General features: G+C 36.9%; 1 protein-coding gene across 1 annotated transcript in view; it reads right to left on the bottom strand.

The window, feature by feature from the left end:
- EYA4 (EYA transcriptional coactivator and phosphatase 4) overlaps nt 1-21383 on the bottom strand; it is a 141994-nt gene that overhangs the window by 18249 nt on the left and 102362 nt on the right. Inside the window, exons 7-13 of the mRNA XM_083858202.1 lie at nt 15780-15846; nt 13737-13879; nt 13448-13591; nt 12493-12572; nt 11947-12109; nt 6317-6453; nt 5313-5396 (exon numbers count right to left, since the gene is read on the bottom strand). Coding sequence (XP_083714328.1) covers nt 5313-5396; nt 6317-6453; nt 11947-12109; nt 12493-12572; nt 13448-13591; nt 13737-13879; nt 15780-15846 — 818 coding nt within the window. The remainder of the gene's footprint in view (nt 1-5312; nt 5397-6316; nt 6454-11946; nt 12110-12492; nt 12573-13447; nt 13592-13736; nt 13880-15779; nt 15847-21383) is intronic.

The raw sequence follows: 21383 nt of genomic DNA on the forward strand, positions 1-21383 counted from the left end.
TGTCTGTCTGTGGACTTCTGTACCAGACTGGTCCATGCATTGGAATGCCTTCTGGAAGACTAGATAAAAATATCCTGGGAGGACCAATACTTAAATGTTTTGATCAAGAGGAGAGTAACTGGAATAAAGCCCCAAAAGCTAAGTGTCCAATAGTGGAAGAAATCTATTTAATACTATATTGGAATGTCATGTTTCAGCACATGTTCAAAATAATTTAATTTCTTGGGAAAAAAACCCTTCAAACACCAAAGTGACTTTAATAAAACCTTGGAAAACAAAGAGATAAATAGACTGTCAGGTAGATTCATTGTGACAGGAATTTGTATGCATGAAGCCTTAAAAATAAACAAGAAAACAAGCAAAAATTTAAGAAGTGATTTTCAATGAGTGGCTGTCCTGAACAGACTTAAAACAAAACTGACCTCAGGGGAAAAGTGGAAATGCTCAATTTAAGTAACAATATTTAGCTTTATAGCTTATAGAGACTTGTCTATATTATGTTGGAATCTCAGATTCAAATTCAGCCCTCACTCTCTCATAGGGGACACTTGTCCCAGGAGAAATTCAAATGGGTGGCAATGGAGGAAGAGGACACATCTCTTCTTAATAATCGTAGCTGGTGGCTGATGAGGGAAAACTCACGTACTCCATAGGGAGTTTCTGTTCCACGCTCTCTAGAAGGCAGTAGGAAAATCAACTCAGAGGTCTCAGACAAGGAGGGAGTGAATGGAGAGGACAACTGGAGGTGATGAGAGATACACTATTAATACATGTGGACAAGAGAATATTTATGAGTGAATTTGGGAATGTCATTATGGTTGTTAACGGTGACAAAGTTTCTCTGTTTAATGACCAGACAAGCAGACAGTGAGCAGTAAAATGTTTCTGAGCCCTTCCCAGAGAAGTGCACAAAGTAAATAAGGCTTCCCTGACAACCTTCTGTCATTTGCAAGGTTATAAAAAAAGGAAAAGTATGATCATCAAATATGAATTTGTTTTGATTTTTGGACTTGGAAATCACAGTCTCTGTCTTCTAAGCTCACAAAGGAATTTTATTCTTTTTTTAAACAGTTGCGCTTTGAGTCACAGCATTTATTGGGGAATCCTTGCCCTCTGGATTGACCTGGGAGAAATTAATGAAATATAAGCGCTTGGAGCTAGACGAAAGTCCAGCTTAATCATCCTTCAACCAGCAAGAATAACTGGAATGCAATGGAACAAAGAATACACAGTGTTCACAGGGACTAAGAATGTACCTCATAAACTTTTAAGAGATGATGACATCTCCTAACACATGTCCTGTCACATCAACAAATGCTCACTTAAGAGCTCAGCATCGCAGAAAACCATATCTGTCAACTGATGCTCAGCTGCAAAAATCATCATCATCATCCACACAAGTCATAATGTAACAGCTCCAATGCCAATGTTCACAATTTGTAACTGCAGTAAATAATTAAAAATAGAAGTGTACTGGTTTCATGAAATACAATGCAGATGAGCAAATAAGCTGAAAAGTGAGAGGTGATCTTACTGCTGGAAGGCAGCACAGCTTCCCTAAAACCTAACACAGGTGTACTCTAGTTTTTATTCTCTATGGTAGCCCAGTAGAATAATCAACATACCAAAAGCCACGGAGAAACAGCCACAGGTAGAAAACAGCAAGGCATGGAATATTATTCTGGGAAAGCTTTATATTTTAAATGCAGAAGTGATACACTGGCCAAGTTCTGGCCAAATTTCTCCCAGTTCAGTTGGATTTAAAGCTATACTCTATTGGCATCCAGATAAGTAGCAGCAAATTGCTCCATTTTTAAATGAGATACTTACGGCTGCATCCTTCAGCAAATTACTAATTCTGTTTTAACATGGTTATTATAAAATTTTGACATCAAATAATTATCCTAGAAAATTCTGACATCAAATAGTTATCATACCATGCAAAGTGCTGAACATGTTTATAGCAAGGAAAGTGTCCATTCTCAGCTTCATAGATCCTTAGGCATAGGTCAGAAATCTGCTGTTCTCTTGACAAATACACAACCTGAAACTTGCCTACTGGATCCAGGCCTTCCAAATAATCTCTGCCAATGAAAGCTCTCCTTGCCTAAGGACTTGCTGGTTTGACTTTCCTTTTTTTATTATACTCCAACCACTTGTTAAACTTTAGAAATCTTTTTAAAGTGTTTATTTCCGGATACACCTGCAGCTCTCAAGTGCTCCTGCACTCACATGTGGATCCCTATGCCAGTCCATAATATGCTGCACCTCTTCTCACTGCATGCCTGTGAAGCCTGAACTGCAGAAGAACAGAGATGAAAAGACCAATTTCTGATTATTTTTTTTTACCTGGTACTCAAAGAAACAGGAAAAAGCTAGTGAAAACAAGGAATGAAAGTTTTCATGTCAATGAACACATGGGAAAGAACTGAAGGTGAATATCATTGCCTGTTTGTATATTCCCACTAGCTCTAAACTCAGCATAACACTCCTTCTAAGGATGAAATGAGAACACTTGGTATAAGAAATTGCCTTCTCTTAAAGCAATTTTTGCTATAAAGACAGGATATTCTTATGTAGAAAATTAAAAATGAAGGAGGAGAAAATTCTGCTTGTCCTGCAAGTTGTTTTTTTATTGGATGTGGTTTCTTTTTTTTTGTGAGTATCTTGATTATGTTATACAAAATGGGCTCATGAAATATATATGGAAGAACATGGTATTCACAGCTGAGCATCTGTGTGACATTAGATGCCTCTACTTTTTAGAATTAGACAGGAAACCACCACAGTTAAATAATTTACTATCTCCACTATTTTCCACTACCCTGTTTCTCTTTTCATTATTAGGCAACAATTTTATACCACGTTTCCAAGACAAGCAGCCTTCTCAAGAATTTTAAAAGACTTATGTGCTAACAGGACTTCTTCTGACAACCTCACAATTCTTGTAGCATTTATTCTCATAGCAACCCTATTCTCATAACAATCCAGTCTTCAGTCTGGATTAAGACCTTGTATACAGATGGAAATCATATGCAGAAAAGATAAGCACCATATGTGCTAAAATGTCGTGTACCAGAGACTGAGTGAAGTCTATCTGTGGGATCTTTCACTTCTTCCATTTCTAACCTCTTAGGCTGAGACAAGTCCCACCTTAAATTTCAGCAACACTGCAATGACATACAAAAGCTAAAACCTACCCATGATAAGCTCTTCCTCTATTCCCTTTCCTACTGCTCTAGCTTCCTTGCAGTCAACAATATTTATATTTGACTTTCACTGGTAATAACTCATCACACAAGTTCTATGTAAATATGGCAATCACTGCAGGAAGGAAAAAGTCTACTACTTTTACTTTACAGGGTCTGGAAATTAATGACTTTCCCTACTTGTGTGGATGTCACCTATCAGTGCCAAAAAAAAAAAAAAAAAAAAAAAAAAAAAAAAAAAAAAAAAAAAAAGACAGAAAAAAGAAAAAGAGGTTTTACTTAAGAATTCTGCAATTCTGCACCTTTTGCTTCACTGTTGTCCATGAAATTTGTTTACTGATGTCGATCTCAGCAGTATAAGTACATTAATTTCCCTAACCCTTGAGACACTTTTGGTTTATATAAGACTTTATCTGTTGTCAGTACTACTGTCTGTACTACTATATTAACAGTACTACTACAGTACTACTGTTAATATGCCATTACTAATATACCAAGAGGAATTACATTCCTGTTGCTGTTTCCAAGACAGTTTTTAAAGTTATTATCACAAAGATGTTTTGTGAGCTACAAAATATGCTCTTATTTTTGAAACTATGTGCTACAGTTGATTTAGGAACATCCAAAGGGCACACTCAAAAAAGAATGAAAGGAATAACTTTATCACTGTGACAATTCAGCAAGTCTTGTGGTAATCTATGGGTTACTCTCAAAGTAATACAAAAGTTCATGTTCAGCTAGGTTTCTCTCTTGTTCTGATAACTATTAGTTGGAAATGGTTCTGACAAAGTCACTGTTGTTACAGTGTCTGAAAAACAGCAGAAGAGGAGTTTTTGACAGTACTGGAAAGTGCACAGATCTGGCACTGTGAAGCTGCAAAGCAAGGAAGGCTGTTTTTACAAAACATGAGTGCCTATCCTTATCTTAGTATCCCAAAAATTCAGATTTTGCACTTGGTCTGTGACTTGTCCTCTTAACTTTATTTTTTAATAACTGCAAAAGGTTGATTACATGGAAGACTGGCCCATTTTTGTTTATAATCCACAGGTCCTGGTTTGGGACATTTCTAATCCACTGGTAGGGGAGGGGGTTATGAAAATCATTTCTGTAATGTACTGTTTCTCACATCCTTTTCTCAAGTATCTGATTCTGGCTGGAATAAAGATGCTGACAACTTGCTAAACAAGCCCCTTATCCGAGACAATATGGACATGGTTATGTTCTTAAAAAGAAATATCTTTGCATTAATTTCACTTGAATAGCACAGCACAGAGAAAATGATACATGTACACACTGACATCCTCTTTATCAGTTCTTCTCCTTCCCCATATTTGTTTTGATTTTTTGCTTTATCCAGGCCTTTAGCTCTACCTCTCCCATTAGTCTGCTCCTGTTGCTTCATACCAGAGTCTTCTCACCTTGTCCAAGCAGCCATTCCCTGGACTGCCAGCACCAGCCCCAGGGCTCCTGCTCTGCAGTCTGCCACTGCCTCTCTTTGCTTCCTGCTCTCCCACTCACTGCTCTGTGACCTGAACTCCTTTTGGACTCACTGGAGGGGAGAGGATGCTTAAAACTACTTGAGAAAGGGTTTCACTCCCTGACATTACTCACCCCAGAGCCAGCCAAGGGAACCAAATATTCAGTGAAAATGGTGGGGAGTCAAAGAACAACATCTGCAGCTGGCATTGAAATAAGTCAGACTCTTACTCATCCTATTCATAAATTTCCTGGTAAATTCACCCACCACCACAGTTTCTTCTTTCTGCTTCTACTCTTCCAGATACTGTCAGTTATTTCCATTCACTTCATCTATTATCTCCCTGAAATGTCTCTTCCAACACATGTCAGGAACCTCATTCTTGTTCCTCTATAAATTCTCCTCTCATTTGCAGCATCTGCTTCAGCCCTGCCTCATGTGTACTTAGGGTCTGTGTCTCATTTCTCTCCTTGACTTCACATTAACCCTCTGAGAATGTGGTTTACTGTGCACTTTACTTCTAACTTCATCCATAAGAGTCATAAAGAACAGAGAGGTGAAAAAACACATACAGAGTCAGGCCAGATAGCGGCAGTGAATTGACACAAAATTCACAGCTCACATACCTTGCCATACTTCTGTGCATATGATCCTGTAAGCAGCGAATGGAAAACTATGATTGTTTCATCCAAATCCCAAACAAATACACGCTGAAAACAGAATTGAGGAAAATGTTATTGAACAAATAACATCACAGTCCCACCCACCACCACACCACCCAGGGAGGCTAAAAGTCAACTGAGTCTTAAAAGTTTAACCAAGTATTTATTAACTGAGCAGGTTTTCTCTGAAAATCAGCAATATCAGTGTATCATGCATGGTAAGAAGTCAAGATGCACTTTTAACTCTTCAACTATTTCTTATTTGTTCTCTAAAACCTTTTCATAAAAGCTCTGTAATACAGATTTCAGAAATGTGATGGGGTTCAAACATAAACAGTAATTTCAGTACTTCTCTGCAAGACTTTCAAGATTATTTTTATTTCTACTGCATAACTAATATCTTGGGTAAAAGTGCTATGTGCCACTGCCTTATAGAATTTAAATAATACTGCAGGATAAAACTGATTATTTAAACTCAGTTTCATTCACTCAATTTCACTCATTTTGATTTTTACTGATAAAAATAATAAATAAAAAACCCACCCAACCAAAAGAAGCCCTGAATTGAAAGAAGTTCGTTTCTTCACTTGAAAAATTAAATCCTTTGAAAAGTAAAAATAAATACATATAATTAAGCTGAGCAATATATTTGAGATTTCCTTTTCAAAAACCTACAAACTTTGTGGTTCTATTGCATGAGAAACTGCCAGATTTGTAATCTGAGAGCTAGAAACCAAAAAGCTGAAATACACTTACCTTTCTGCCTGATTTTGTCATGCAGAACAATAAAGTCTCATTGTACATGTAGATTAAAACAGCTACTGCTCTCTGTTATGTTCAGTTAGTGAGACTGACTCCATGATGTCTTCTAAAAGGCTTTAAGCTATTTTCACAGCTGCAGTATTCAGAATTTACACTTCATCAGAAGAAACTTCCACATTAACATTCATCAATTACCACAGACATACCTCCAAGTCACTGTCCAGAGGGGGTGATGGATTATTCTTCCGCCCTCTACCCCGAGATTTTGACCCAGAACTCCTACATGTTCTTTCATCAAGATCTTTGATTGGCGTGGAGGGGCTCTGCACTGTGTCAAACTCCCCTGTAGAGTCAACCATTCATGTCAAAATTTGTGCTGGATTTTTAAATAATTAACTTCTTTTCCCTCAAAGTTCAACATGTCTGTATGCAAACTCAATGAAAAGAGACGTAAAAATGTTGTATAAAAAGAATGATAATGTGGCTTGTCTTATGTAGATGGGATCAGCAGATGCCACACACACCTTTGAAATGAAACCAATGAAACACTCTAAACCTTAGCAGAAATAAGACCAAAATGAAAATGACAAATATACATGTGCATATACACAAATATACAAGAGCCTAGGCAAAAATCAATATATTCAGTAAAGGTGTATTTTAGAAGTCATACTAACGGTTTCTCAAAATATGAAGTGCTTTTTAATTAAAGTAGTTAATTTCCCATGTTTTCAATTCAGCTAGACTTATTTGCAAGTCCTGATTTACTTTTACCAGAACACACTTTGGCACTCATCCATGATCCAGAAAAGCCAGGCAGTTTCCAGTTTCACGTCCTCCTCACATGTCACCTGCTCTTTAGTAAAGTCCACTTTTTTCTTCACCTAAACTCAGCCCATAAATTGTCAGAGGGAAGTCATAATCTTAAATACATTATTCCAGTTAGTACCTGAAAGAGGATGAAGTTGTACTTGCTGTGTTCTGATCATCTTTCTCTAAGTATGAGGCATTGTGGGCTGTCACAGAAATGCACTGGAAGGGCCTTTGATCTGGTATGGCATAGCTGGTCTTAACCATACTCAAGCCATCCCTGACTTACCCATTTAATGAAGCTTATCATCTTCAGCTTTCAAAACTTCTAGCAATAAATGCAATTTGGCTAGGTTCCTGAGTGCTAAATTACAAAAAAACCCTCCTTCATCATTTATCCTATTAATAATGATATGATTTTTTTCACTAAAGGAAGAAAGGGTACAGCTTTGCTCTGACATCTAATACAAATTTTGATTCAAAAGAGTCCTTGAGCTGTCTGTAATTGAGCATTTCTGGGCCATGGGTAATATTTTTTTTTAAAGGTGCTCACAATGGCAAATATGCAGAATAAGTTAACACTTGGTACAAACATTTCCCAAAAATCATCTATGTTGCATCTGATTTTGAGTTGGAATTTGATGATTCTTTTTTCATTTTTACTAAAGAGCATCACTGAGCGTCCAGCAGATGAAGCAGACTGATTTTTCTGCTCTGTTCTGAACTTGCAAGGCCACATCTGGAAAAATGTGCAGTTTTGGGTTCCCGAGTAGAAGAGAGATACTGTCAAACTGGAGTTAGTTCAGGTGAGGGTCACCACAACAGTTAAGGGGGCTGAGCACATAGTAAAAGAGGCTAAGTGACTTTTCATAGAGGTATGCAGAGAAAGGACAAGAGAGGCAGAAATCCCTACAGAATGGCGAGAGAGACAGTTCTTGTTGACTAATCATTTCTATTCCCAGCATGGTGTTGATGTCAGCAAGGTCACAGCAGGCAGTGAAGCAATCAATAAGGATCACATTATCTTGGCTCTTTCCCCATAAGAACAGCAAAATCTACTTGGGTAGTTACAAATGTACAAGAAGCATCCAAATCAGAATCCTTGTGCAGCTAAAACCTACAATGGCTTTAAAATAAGCTCTGAGTGTGCAAGAGCTCTGTGCAAAAATAGTTTCCTGGACTTTTATGATGGAGTGGAAAAATTGTCTCAAAACAAACCCACAGATGAAAAAGGCAAAAACTAAGAAAGTGAAGATGAATGTTTACATTCTTACCACGAAAGTCTTCTTATTTATAACACTTCAACACATTACAACAAAATGAAGACTCATTTCCACAGCAATGTATTAAAACATCTGTTCTCAATGACTGTGTTTATCTTAATCTACCAAAAATAAAACAAAAATTTAAAAAACCCTGTTCTAAATATTCTCTGAAATTACCCAGCAACTGAAGTAAATAACGCCAATTTTCATTTAGCATTTGCCATTACCAGATGCTCTAGGCTTCTGCTTGGGTCAGTGCTGTACATGATTGCATAATTATCTATTAATCAGTACTGTAACTAATCGCTGTTCCTTGTAAAGTCTAGATATTTAAAGCCAACTTTATTTCATTATACTAATCTCTAAATCAGAATGAGCAGCTGTCTCTTACTTGAGTGCAAGGTATGCATCTATTTTAGAACTGCAGAAGTCAGTGGTGCTTGTTTTTTTAAACAACTGTAGGCTTAATTGCTTGATTTGCTTTTTATCAACAGCAGTCTAAAGGAGAAACTGTAGTTTTCTTATCCTGTTTCTTTAGAAATGAGATCAATGCTGACAAAATGAAAACTTATTAAAAATTCAGCCCTGTAACATAAAAGAATGTGAGAAATTCTAGTACTGGAGAGTATTGAAAACATTACCATCATGAAGAGCTCCTACTGCAGCTCATATTAGACAGAAATTTTTATTACAATGTTTGAAATTTTTTAGCTTTTTCAATATTCAACACATGCCTAATAAATATACCTCATAGCCTCTTCCCACTGAGACTGTGAGCAGTGCCAGTGACCCAAGGAAACAGGAGGAAAATATCAAAACCAGAATATGTAATAACCTCTTTATCACAGATGTTCTTACACATACTCATACACTTGAATATGAAGCTTTTCATGATTTTCATGCTGTGGAGACCTTGCAGCAGCTCCAGTTAGAGGAGAGGGAATTACAGCACCAAGTTACAAAGGGAATTATGGCACCTCATTACAAATGGAGGTGGTCTTTCATATCCAGGACATTGTTTCCCACCTCGAGTTCAATGATGTGAACATCCCCTCCTCTTTGTTAAAATATAGTTCTATAACTTAAGAAATAAAAAAAGAGTTTGTGCAGTCTGAATATAAACCTAATGCCATCTCCCAGAGAAGATGCAAAGGGTTACTTCATTGTGGGTACCAAATTAAGCTTTGCTGCATCCCAGCAATGGAATGGGAGCTATTATCCCATAGTGTTTTGCCTCCCCTAACCCTGGATATATGACAGCAAGGTGCCTTCACACTAAGCTTTTATCTGCCCCAGATTAAATGTACTCATGTATTCATCAAATATACTCCAGTGTACTTATCTCCTGAGACCTCACCTCCCAGTCTGTCTGAGTTATACCTGTTTGAGATGAAGTGCCCTAGGAGACACCTATTTATCTTACAAATACTCTGTGGTAATGAGTGCATTCTGAAAAATCTTAATATAAGGCAGGCTCAATGCAAGACTCGGAAGAGAAGCCCCTGGTTGAAGGAGCTGAGCATTACACAGATGTGGAATGGATGATACTGTCCTTATGGGTTGACTTTTGCTACATATCCTTACCAGACAGAGCAGCCAGAAGACAGCTTCAACATTACAAGCCTGCTTTTCTTTCTGACTTGTAGTGCGTTATTGCTTGTCATGAAGAGCAGAAAGAGTAAAGTCTATTTCAATTTTCATCTCATTTTCTTTACACAGTCAAAAAACAAAATTGTAGCTGGTATTAACTCTTGATCTAATGGGGCTTTATTAAGAAAATGAAAAATCCTATATGTGCAGATAGTACTGTAGGCTTTGATTAGATATTTGAATTGACAGCTAGTAGAGATGCCAGAAGAATGAAGTGCATTGCTGTGTTTAGTCTTAGGTTTTTGTGGCGGTAAGTCTTAAGGACTTGTTTGACAGCGAGAGAACACAGTGAGTGCTAAAGAATTGCAGTATGATCTATGACATCTGAAATTATCTCCAAGACACTGCCCCTCACCGGTGGAAATTTATTTTTACTGTGACACAGAAGGGCACAGGCATGTCATGCATTCACAAAGTGGGCGTTTTACTCTCAGCAGAGGGTTGCATGATCACTGCAACCCTTCACAGAAATAAGGAGCAAATGGGGGCAGATTCGTTAAACTCAGATGCACAACCTTCCTAACAAGAGAATAAGTTCATATACTTAAACAATCCACAACCAAGAAAAATCTTCATTTTTTCACAGATGTGAAGCCTTCAATACTTTTTCAACGTGTTCAAACTATTTAAGATTCCCCTTTTTTTTTTTTTAACCAATTCTATTCAATACTAACGGTACTTGCAATAATACATTATACATTTACACAGCATTTCTAGGAAACAGATACATAGGGGAGAAACAAGATGGGAAACTGTCTGATTTTCTCAAAGTATATGAAGGAATAACAAAGCAGCAACTAAAATGACACAGGGCATACACAGTTATCAAGACATGTAACTTGTGAGTACACTTAATACTCTTTTAAAAATTCTTTACATATTTGTGTCTGTTATAGATATCCTCCACCTATTGAAATTTCATTTGATTTCACATTACCTTTAGGTTCTTCCTAGATTTGCATTCTGAGACTACTGAATAATACTACACTTTTCATCAAAAATCAAGGGAACATGTATCTCCCCATCACCATTCCATACCACATCCATACCATACCCCACCCCAAACATACACCCCCAAACACATGCACTGTTACACTTTAAAAATCAGCCTGAGGAAAACATCTGGGTAGGAAAAATTTCAACTAATTTAGTTAGAAATTCCAGTATTTTTAGCAAATCTAGGCAGTTTATATTATGTGTTAGTCCTTGCTTATACTTTTCTACACAGTGTAACCTTTCCTTTGTACAAATTCATGATGATAATACATTAGTCTTTCTACTGTATTTTTCAATAAGATGGTGGAGGTGTTAGGAAGATTTATGCAATAAGGTGATTTTGTGACCAAAGCATAAATTCCTCCCCTATTCAGAGCATAATCCAAAAGCCATTTTGTTAGTGTTTTTAGAAATGCTCACAGTCTGTGGGTATGGAAGACACTGCCCACACTGGCTGAGTGAAGCCAGTGTCCCTGAAAGAGACTGCTCTGAGAGTGCTGAAGAAAAATGAAGAACTGCCACTTCCCTCCAGGAATGTCCTAGGAATACAAGTAGCAGCCTACTGTGCTGTGGTGGCTGTGCACAAGAGGGCAGGGCTGGGCAGGCAAAGGGAGCCTCCTCATGTCTCCTGATAATGCTCTTCCTGCAAATTCAACTACTTCAATACATTTTTTTTTTATGGTGCTAGTAACTAATTTCTCTCTTCTTGGTTACTTAAATTAGTGAATTAGCAAGCATGGCTTGTACACATTTGAATAAAGCCCACGTGCTCTTGCCAGCATGGCTGGGGAATAATTAAATGAGAAATGGTATTGTTTTAAATTCTTTACAGCAATTCTTCAGAATGTGTAGGTGGAAACAGCACTGTTCCACTGCCAGTGATACTGACGACCATCTCAGTCTGCAAAATTCTTTCTTTAATTAGCAAAAAAACTGGACAGGTTTCCTCATTAAGCAGTAAAAGAGCTTTTTTTGGGTGGTTTACATGACAAGGTTTTCTAAAAGGCACAAACTTAAAATATCAATATCCATGCAAGCTGAATATGGAAATCTTGTCTTCATACAAACAGTGAATAAAATACAAAAATTGTTTTCACCTGAATGTAGATCTGTACCTGGTTGACTGGTCAAGCCAGGGAGAGAGTCCTGTAATTGGTAGGTTGATGATGATGAAGTGCCATCAGCCGTGTTGTTTGAGGTCATATATGCACCATATGTTGATGCTGAATAATACTGTGCATACTGATTTTGGCCAAAAGCTGTGTATGATGGATAATCCTGAAACAGCAGAGGCACACAGCACTCAGTTAAGTACAGTAACGAGTGAGTTTTTTCCCATTAAATATTTCTAAGTGTACAATTATATGACTTTTGTGAGTGTTTTGAATGCTTAGTTTAGCTTTCTTTAAAAATATGAGAATATTTAGTGTTTTTTAATTTAAAGATATTTACTAAAAGACCACAGGGAAGCTGCTGAAATATTTAAGTGCTAAAATATGCAACTAGGCTTCCAGTAAGATTTGGATAATTTTCCACAGAAAATAGCATTGAACCACAGAGAGTCTCATTCAACATAACAGATTTAAATTAAAATAACATGCTATCTCGGGAGTTATGTAAGTTCTTCTGTAACTGGCAAATAAAAAGGGTAATATTCATACCTGTTGTGAACTACTGAAGTTTGTAGAATTTGAAACAGAATTGTTTGAATAAATAGTTGACGACGGTGTGAAACTAGAACCTAAAATTAAGAAATACAATTAACTGTGAAAACTTGTTTGTGAATCAAAATAAAATTCTCATTAGAATATTCCATGGTAAGATGAATATGAATCAGAACAAAAAAACAACTTTTATTTTCTGTTAGAAGTATAAAACATTGTAATGAAACTTTAAAAGAAATTAAATGCTACTTCCACGCATACAGGCATGCATTCCTCTTCACACCATGCAAGGAAGATAACAGCAGTAAGCCATCTCACCAGTTTAGAAAGCATTTTTCAGTTTATTGTATTCTCACCTCTTCTCAAACACTGTTTCTCTTTTGCCTTCATTTCTAATACTTTAGTGTTATGTTTATGAAACATGAACTTTTTCAAAAGACTATATCTGGGTGTTTTTAATCTATCTGTAATGAGGCATGTCCTTGTTTTCAACGTAAATCAGATGATTCATATTGCAATTTGTAATATGCAGAAGATTAACCATTGTATAAGAAGCTTAAAAATTATCCAAATAAAATAGGTTATCAATGACCACAGGGTAATCAATGAATTATTAACTCAATAGTAAATGAAAGAATGAATATCAGTTAAGGAGAAATTCTAAAAAAAAATATCAATCCACAGAGAAACAAGTATCAAATTATGTCATACTCAAGATGCATAAAAAGAAGGAAAAGTCACCTGTGTATATTAGTAAATATGACAAGTGTTTCCAGTCCTGCCAGTAAAAAAATTAGTGGATTTCACTCCACTAAAAATTCTAAAGAAGGTGCAAGTAGGGACTGCATTCCATGACCAGATCTAAACTAACAGATGATCAAGGTGAATACACATATGCCTACTAGCACTGGGAAGAAATACTTAGCTTTAGATTTTAGAGGTGGCTACTCACCTGGCATCTGGTAAGAGTAGGGTGTTTGGCCTGGCTGTGGGGTGGAAAACCCTGGGCTGTAACTGAGGCACCCGCTCTGCAGTGGAGACTGGGTCTGCGAGAGCCCACTTTCCGTCTTGATGCCTGGCAACATTACACCCAAATCTGTATAAGAAATTAATTTTCAACTGATTCTTTAAAATATTTTGTCGCAGTTGGGAAAACAAAAGAGAAAGCAAAAAGAAAAAAACCATTCCAGTTGGCACTGCTTTTAGTTCTACGTAAAGGGAAGTAATGAGTGGTGAAATACCGTAAGTGGGTAGGCTGTAGGGCTGTCCTGTCTGTGAATAGGCTGTGTAGACTGCTGGCTGCTGCATTCCCGAATACTGGGTTTGTCCCGCATAGGCAGACATGGTTTGAGCTGCTGGTGTAGAAAGAATGTGCGGATAGGGCCTAAATATCAGGAAAAATAGCATTACTGTGGCAACAAATACTTTGTATGTTGATTCAAGCAATAAAGTAAAGAAAAAAGGTTTAAAGATGTCCAAAGGCAGTTCATTATTCTGCCAACTGCTCCTCTTCTGGGATTTATTCCATCCCCCACTGAAATAAGCTGAAAGACAGCCTGTCCCACATTCCCCAAGGCACACTGAATATTTTATGCTGTCCCATCACTACAATTTAATTCTTAAGCTACTGTGTCCACTTTTAGGGGGGCTGTGCCACCTCTGCATGTCTTTATATAGATTTAACCTCTTTCAGCCGACATAAGAACGCTTCAATTAGAAAAGCCTCCACACTTTTTTAATCCAGTGGAGGGAAACTTGGACTAGAAGAATAGAGGAAACACAGAGGTGAAGCTAGTACATTATGTCATCTGTGTAGGTTCTGCTTCAACAGACATGTAGCCTCTAGTTTCAATGGGAGATGGATCCTACCCATTGAGAGCAGCATAAAAAATACTGACAGCAATACTTTGGTAACCAGATGGGCTCTAAATGTTCGGAAAATATGGGCTAGGAAAATAGAATGGAAATAAAAATGGTCTTTTATTTATGAATACTGAGGTTTTATAGAGAGATTGAATAAAATCAAGTTCAAATTTTTTGCCCTCCAGAGTTGCAAAAATATACAGAGAAACATTTTTCTTGGATTGTTTTGTAAGTCAAATAAGACTTTATGGACCAAGAGTTGAATAAACACTCTGCAGAATTACGCTAACTGAAACCCGGCCATTAAAAACCATGACTAAATTTCAGATTCCAATTTTTAATTTTTTTTTCTTTCTAATTAATTCAGTACAGTTGGCAGCATTTACTATCAGAAAAGGATTACTCATTAATTTAGATGCCAAAAAATTGTAGCAGTAGATTAAAAATTCTATTAAACCTTGTAATGTATTTGGCCAAAATATCTAATATAGTTTGCCAAAACCTGTTTTAAGTGCTCTTACTTCAGGCACCTACTTTCTGTATTAATAAATTTTGGCTACCATCATATATGCAAATTTGTTAAGAAAAGCTTGGAAGAGCCTAACTGGCTCTTGAATCTTTAGAGTCAATGTTTTCTCCATACCGAAGTCACACTGATAGTTGTATCAAATACTTGGAAACAAACAGATGGCATACTGGAGTCACGAACCCTGTACACAACACAGGACATGTAAACTAATATACTGCCAACTGCAGCAGTTTCATAAAACATCTTTGGTGTTTCTTCCTAAATTTCCCACTCCTGGATTTGTGTGATTACCCAAGAGTCAGTTCCGCCCCCCCAAAAAAGCACAAAGATATTTTCTATTTCTAACAACATCCGTTGGCTTAAAAATAGTAAGATTAAAAGCTATTCCAATTTATTTGATTTTTAAATCTTATGATATTGGAGAGGGACAAGGAAAGGGTGGTTCATGATTGTGGAATGTTTGGAAGCGTTTGGCAATGCTGGCTGTGGAAGGGTCAGGGACAGGGTTACTCCCCCTCCAGTATGCAACTTGTGCATGCAATTGTGATTTCTATATATAAACTGACTTCTTCAAAATGTATCTCTATATATTCCCTGCACATACTGTTAACATGCTGATGTCTGAGAATAAAATAGTCTGGTTATTTGACTTCTGTTGTGTGCTGATATTCAAGGGTGTTTCTTGTGCAGCAATATTGCACAAAGCAGGATCTTACTCTGTAGACACACAAAGAAAAAACAAGTTGGAGAGGGAGCCAGTACCAGAGTCAGTACTGTGGCTTAAGAATTTTCCTTTTTCTCTGTTTCTCCTGCTGAACACTTGTTTGCAACAAACCACAAAACTGCCCAGAGCCAAGGTCTATAAAAGACTAGAAGAGGTGCAGACACTAACTTGGAGGGATATATCTGTGGAGAGTACTGGTGCGCTGATCTGGGACTGTAGCCACTACTTGTTATTACTGCAAAACAGAAAACAAAGTTAGAAACACCATGAGACCTACACAGCCACACAGTGTGAACTAAAGCAGCAACATTAACAGAGAAGCCCATTGAAATAAACAGCTTTTCAAGGAAGCAGATGTCACCAGAACTGCAACATCTGAAAAAAAAAAAAAAAATTAAAAACTTCCAAATCTTTAAATCTTTCACTGTTGTGCAGAACTGGTCAGTTAGCATGGGTATGTCACTCTTTCTCAACTTGACTAACACATTTCTGAGTATACTGCAAAGGCATCTATTTCATACATCACCTGTGATCCACACACTGTTGATCTTTCAAATCTGCAGGTTGTATTAAAAGGGGTAGTTAAAAAGAATACTGTGATTCAACATATTTAATGGGATTGAAATAACATATCCATACCTTTATAGTCTCACATTAACAAGTAGTTCAGTTTTAATACTGGATAGGAAAAGCATCTTTTATATGGTTGTGACTAATTTTAGTTAGGTTAGGTGATGGAAGATACTAGATTGAGCACTAAAAAGCAACTACCACTATTTATAAACAGGCCAATTAGAATATAACCCCTAACAACAACATTTTTATTTTAAAGTATGCATAAACAGTCCTGTTCAGTAGCCATCCAAATAGCGTATATCTGTACTATTCACAGTTTCATTCTTCCAAGAAAGCTAACAGAACAATAGTCATAACCCATTAAAATTTCATCCAGAAGCAGTGCTCACACTGGATTAATTCCAAGTGTTTGGAAGTTTCCCTTTCCTTTAGCCATCTGTCTTGACTAAGACAGATGTATTCCAAATATATGTACTCTAAAGTGTTGAACCAATCCCTTCAGAGCAAATCCATACTGGGCAAACATACAGAGTGGCTTTATTAGGCCATCTGCTGTTCATTCACTTTTCAAAAGATTAAAGTAGTACACAATGAAGCACTGGAATTTCTTTAGTCTAATCAATCATAGTTGTACTTCAAAGTGTACCCTCTTCCTGAGTTATTCATAATGGTAGTAGAAATGAACATTCAGAATTTTATAAGTGACAAATAGGTTTAGGTTCCTAACTATTTTATGAAACATGATACATTTCTACATCCAGCCCTAATTAACGTCTCTCAGATCTATTGCTTTGAACATACACAGAACTTCATATTTTTAAAGATAGTTTAAATGCATTTAGAATGTGTAGGACTTTAAAGGAAAATACAGTAGAAGAAAAACAATTAACTTATTTTTAAAATGTGCAGTTAAGTATGGCTTGAAAGTAAAGAAGAATTGGATAATAACTTTTAAAACATGTGCCATTAGATTTCATAAAAGAGTTGCTGTTTGAAAAGATATTGAGGGTTTGCCTGTGATGGAAATCTGCTAAATTTCATTTTGGGTGGATATTGTTTTTGAGTTTTTTTTTTTTTTTGGGAATGCCTTTCCACGGTTTAGGCTCAACCCACAGAGCAACCCACTACACGTGCAGGCAGCTATTCCCAGAGTCAGACAAACCTGTAGCTGTTTCTATCAACATAACTGGTTCATAGAATTCTAAGGAATGCTCTTGGTTATTTAAAGCTTGATGAGTAATTAGTCTTCCCTGTTGTAGCTCTGTGACCTTTCTAGAGACAAGCAATAGCAGCAGAGTGACCTTGGTGGGTCTCAGGGCAAGGAACTTTTGTGATCCATTATCGGCTTATCGGATCATTTTTGCCATACTGCTCCACTTTTAGTCTGATCATTTGCAGAATGAGAGCTCAATCAATTAATCAGTTTGGTTAAAGCACATTATCATGCCACTCCATCCTACGTAACTACAAAAAAATTAATTACTATTATTTTAAATCACCGGAGCTATCAAAACCTAATACTTTTCAGCAAAAAACTGTCCTGCCTGCCTTTTTATTCTTTCTGCATATTGTTTTTAAAATTCTGACAAGAAAATAAAACACTTTTGGAATGTGTCTGGTTTTAAATTTCCTTGGGTTTGTCCCCAATTTTCCCTGATGATACTACCAGTTGTAAGGAAGAGGCGAGACTAAAAAATCTGTTCTTTTCATTGTTTCTCTGTAGCTTGTCCCTGCAATTTGTCCACTACATTTTAGACTGTGAGATGTTTGAGAGACACAGAGTGTAAGTCCTATCATAAGACAACATTATGACTGAGTGGAGCCTGTGGACCACATCTGTATCTATCTCACAGATGAAACTGCTAATTCTAAGGGTTATCAGACTTTAAAGCTTTGGCTGCTGAACAGCCTCCTAATGTCTTCCTTCTCTGAGGACTGCTGGCAGTGGAGGAGATGGTGCGGGCAGGTTGCTGTGGGTTTTGTGGCACTTTATATAGGCATTATATGAACGTGGCTAAATGCTCATTTGTGTTGCTTATGTTAAAAATTCCCAAAATTGTTTATTCTCTGAAAAACTCAAATATTCCGAAGACTTCACTACTCTAAATTACCAGAGGAATTCCCTTCAGGGCAGGTATAAGACCCTTGATCTCTCCAGTTCCCATTACTGTTGTTTCACAGAAGGGGCAAGCTGACAGCCAGCTCTCAGGAGTTACTGTCTTAGTTCAATTGGCCAAGGTGGTTGTGAAGGATTTAAATTACCATTAACTGTTTTAATAGCATGTGTTGGATTCAATATATTAATATGGGCTGGAGGTTTGTATTTTTTCCTTATACATCTGGAAAATTCTATGCAAAAAGGTTAGGTTAAAAGGACCTCATTTAAGCAACATCACAATCTCTATGCACAAGGGAACCAAATGTAGGTTAAACAACAATGACATTCCCTAACCTCATCTTTATAGCCTTCAGAAATTGTTTTCTGTATCTACAAACTGTATTCTATATCCTGTGTGTAATAAATACTAAGTAAAAATGATGAGAACATCAAATACCTCTCTCTCCACTCCACTAAAATGGTAAAAAAAGTTCTCAAATTAATCCACTATTGTAAGCAATATATATACAGTATTACATACAGCAGCTGCAACAGATTTCAATGCATGAAAATCTCAGTTAAGGGCTGTGCACCTCTCCCAGGCCTGTGAATGCCCACCCCAGGGGGGTGTGGTGCAGAATCACAGAGCTGCAAACTGAGGACACTAATTACCACCTGTTCCTCTTTGAAGAAGGAGGAGGAGGAAGGGGGGTGCACAACGTGACTCCTCGCCTGGCTAAACCATGCCCAGAGGCACAGGTTCTCCTGGGGCAGCTCTGCAGCACAAACATGAGCATGAACTGCAACACAAGGGCTGCAGCCCTGAACAGGACCTTGCCAACCCCAGTAGCCAAGGCAAGGCCATCAGGGGAACTGCACTCTAAATTCAAGAGATCTATGTGCTTTATCTTTTTAGCTTTTCAGTCAACAGTTCGCAGAATCACCATTTTCTGTGAAGTCTAATCTGTCTCTCCTGCCCTATACCTCACATAATCTGTTTGACCATCACTTACTGCTGGTCACTAGGGACAGAGATGACTACTGTACACCCCACAGAGCTTATTGAACCTTCTGCTCACTTCTAGGACAGATCACTGCCCTTGGAGCAGGGAAATCAATTTTAATGGGTAGAGTGTTTGAAGGAGAGAATTTCTGCATGGCAGACTCTCAAATGTGTCTCAGCACCAGTTCTCTTTTCACCCATGTCTCATTTCATAAAATACAGAGAAGTGCTGGCATCACAACACTGCCTTAGTTGGGAGTAACACATGGATGTTGCTAATTTTCAGGAAAAAACAAACTGTTCACTGTTGGGTTTTGTTTTGCAATTTTTCAGTTGCAGGTGGCTCATTTGAAACAACATCTGTCTACTACTCAGTATTTACTGTCTACAGCAACCCACTGAACTTCCTAACTAACCACTTAGGCTAAAAAATCAGAGAAATCCTGGTTTTGCTGAGTTTTTACTGCTCTTTAGTACCTCTCCCATAAAGTAAGAGTAAAAAAATTGTCTGATTTGGGAGTACAAGTATAACGCAGGCGCAAAAGTAACATATTCAATTTTTATGAAAGGCTGAGTGCATTATCAGGGCAGTTCTGCGTCTCTCTCTGATGATGAAGACTACACGTCACCCAGACAGGCAGACTATTGATTTTCCGCTGAGAATGACTGTACTCATTTAATGCTTGAGTTTGTGCACTAAATTGAGAATCAGGTTCATATTTCTTTTGAGTACGCAGGTGGCTAACAGGAAAAAAAGGACTGTGCAAGGCTCAAATTCCTGCCTTTTTTTTTTTTTTTTTTTTTTTTTTTTTTTTTTTTTGAGGCACCAACTTTCCAAACATCCAAAGTGTAGAGATCTCAAGACTTCTTTTGAAGTCAGTGGAAGCTGACGGGTGAGTGGCACCTGGGGAAATCAAGCTGTTACTTAGTTATCTAAACCTGAGCTGAAGGCTGCTGTTCTTGGTACTCCAACGTTGCCTTAGCCACAGAATACAACTCAGCTGCTTTAAATATATGGTAGAAGCTGATAAAACTTCACCAACAATGAAAAACATCATATATAGAGTTGGATATTTTACGATTTGTAATCATTACTAATAAAATTTTAACATTGAGTAAAAACAGAATGAAAAAGAAAAGCTAAATTTTAGCCCAGACTATTTAATTTTTAATGGAATGTTTTAGGCTTTAAGCTGAGGTTCCTCGTAGTATAATTATAATAAAGACAATGTTTTCATTTTTCTAATCAGAAACAGTAAGCACTTTAAGTCTCACAAAATACCTTTTCTTCAGGCCTTAAATTAATTATAAATACTTTTCTTAATAATCAACTTTTGGGTTTAACTGATGGCTAAAAGACAATTCCAAAACCTGATTAAAAAAAATTAATTACACAAAAACATTGTGATTTCCAGAATATTTTAAATAGGGCTTGACTACTTAAGTCTACCAAAGTAATAGTAGCATCAGTGTAGAGTGGAGATTCGTGACTTTGGTGACATTTCAGTCAGGACGTTACTGAACTGGTATTTCCAGATGCAAAACTTATTCTCCCTCCTCTCCTTTTTATTAACAGGATTCAACTTAATGATTAAAAGGCTGATTATCTGTACTTTTTCACAGCTCATCACATTTTAAGAATTTATAGGGATCTACTTAAACCACTGTTTGAATTTTTTGAGAAGTAATTGAAGCCTATGATTATTTAAAGTAAAACTATTTTCTTGGAAAGAAAGTAGCTCACCTCAGTGGAAAGAGACTAACACAGCAACCTGGTCAGTGTTTAAACTAAGCCACTGCTAATAGGAGTAAAAGGATTAGCACTGAAGTATAAACCTTGAGATTTAAAACTGCTCAAATTAGCATGGCTGATGCAAATACAATCCCTTTTTTTTTTCTAATATTATAAAAGACTAATGCTGAGAAAAAAGTGCCACAATATTAGCATTATTTTGAGACTTTTGCAAACAGCAGTGGTCATAGGCAACATTATTAGGCATTCTTTAATATCACATCTCATGATATTTAATAAATTTAATATCTCATCTCATATTTACATCATGTAAATTGCTGAATTGAATTTACAAAAATGAAA

This window comes from Zosterops lateralis (genome assembly GCF_965231275.1).
Source record: "Zosterops lateralis genome assembly, chromosome: 3".
NCBI classification, from domain to species: Eukaryota; Metazoa; Chordata; class Aves; order Passeriformes; family Zosteropidae; genus Zosterops; species Zosterops lateralis.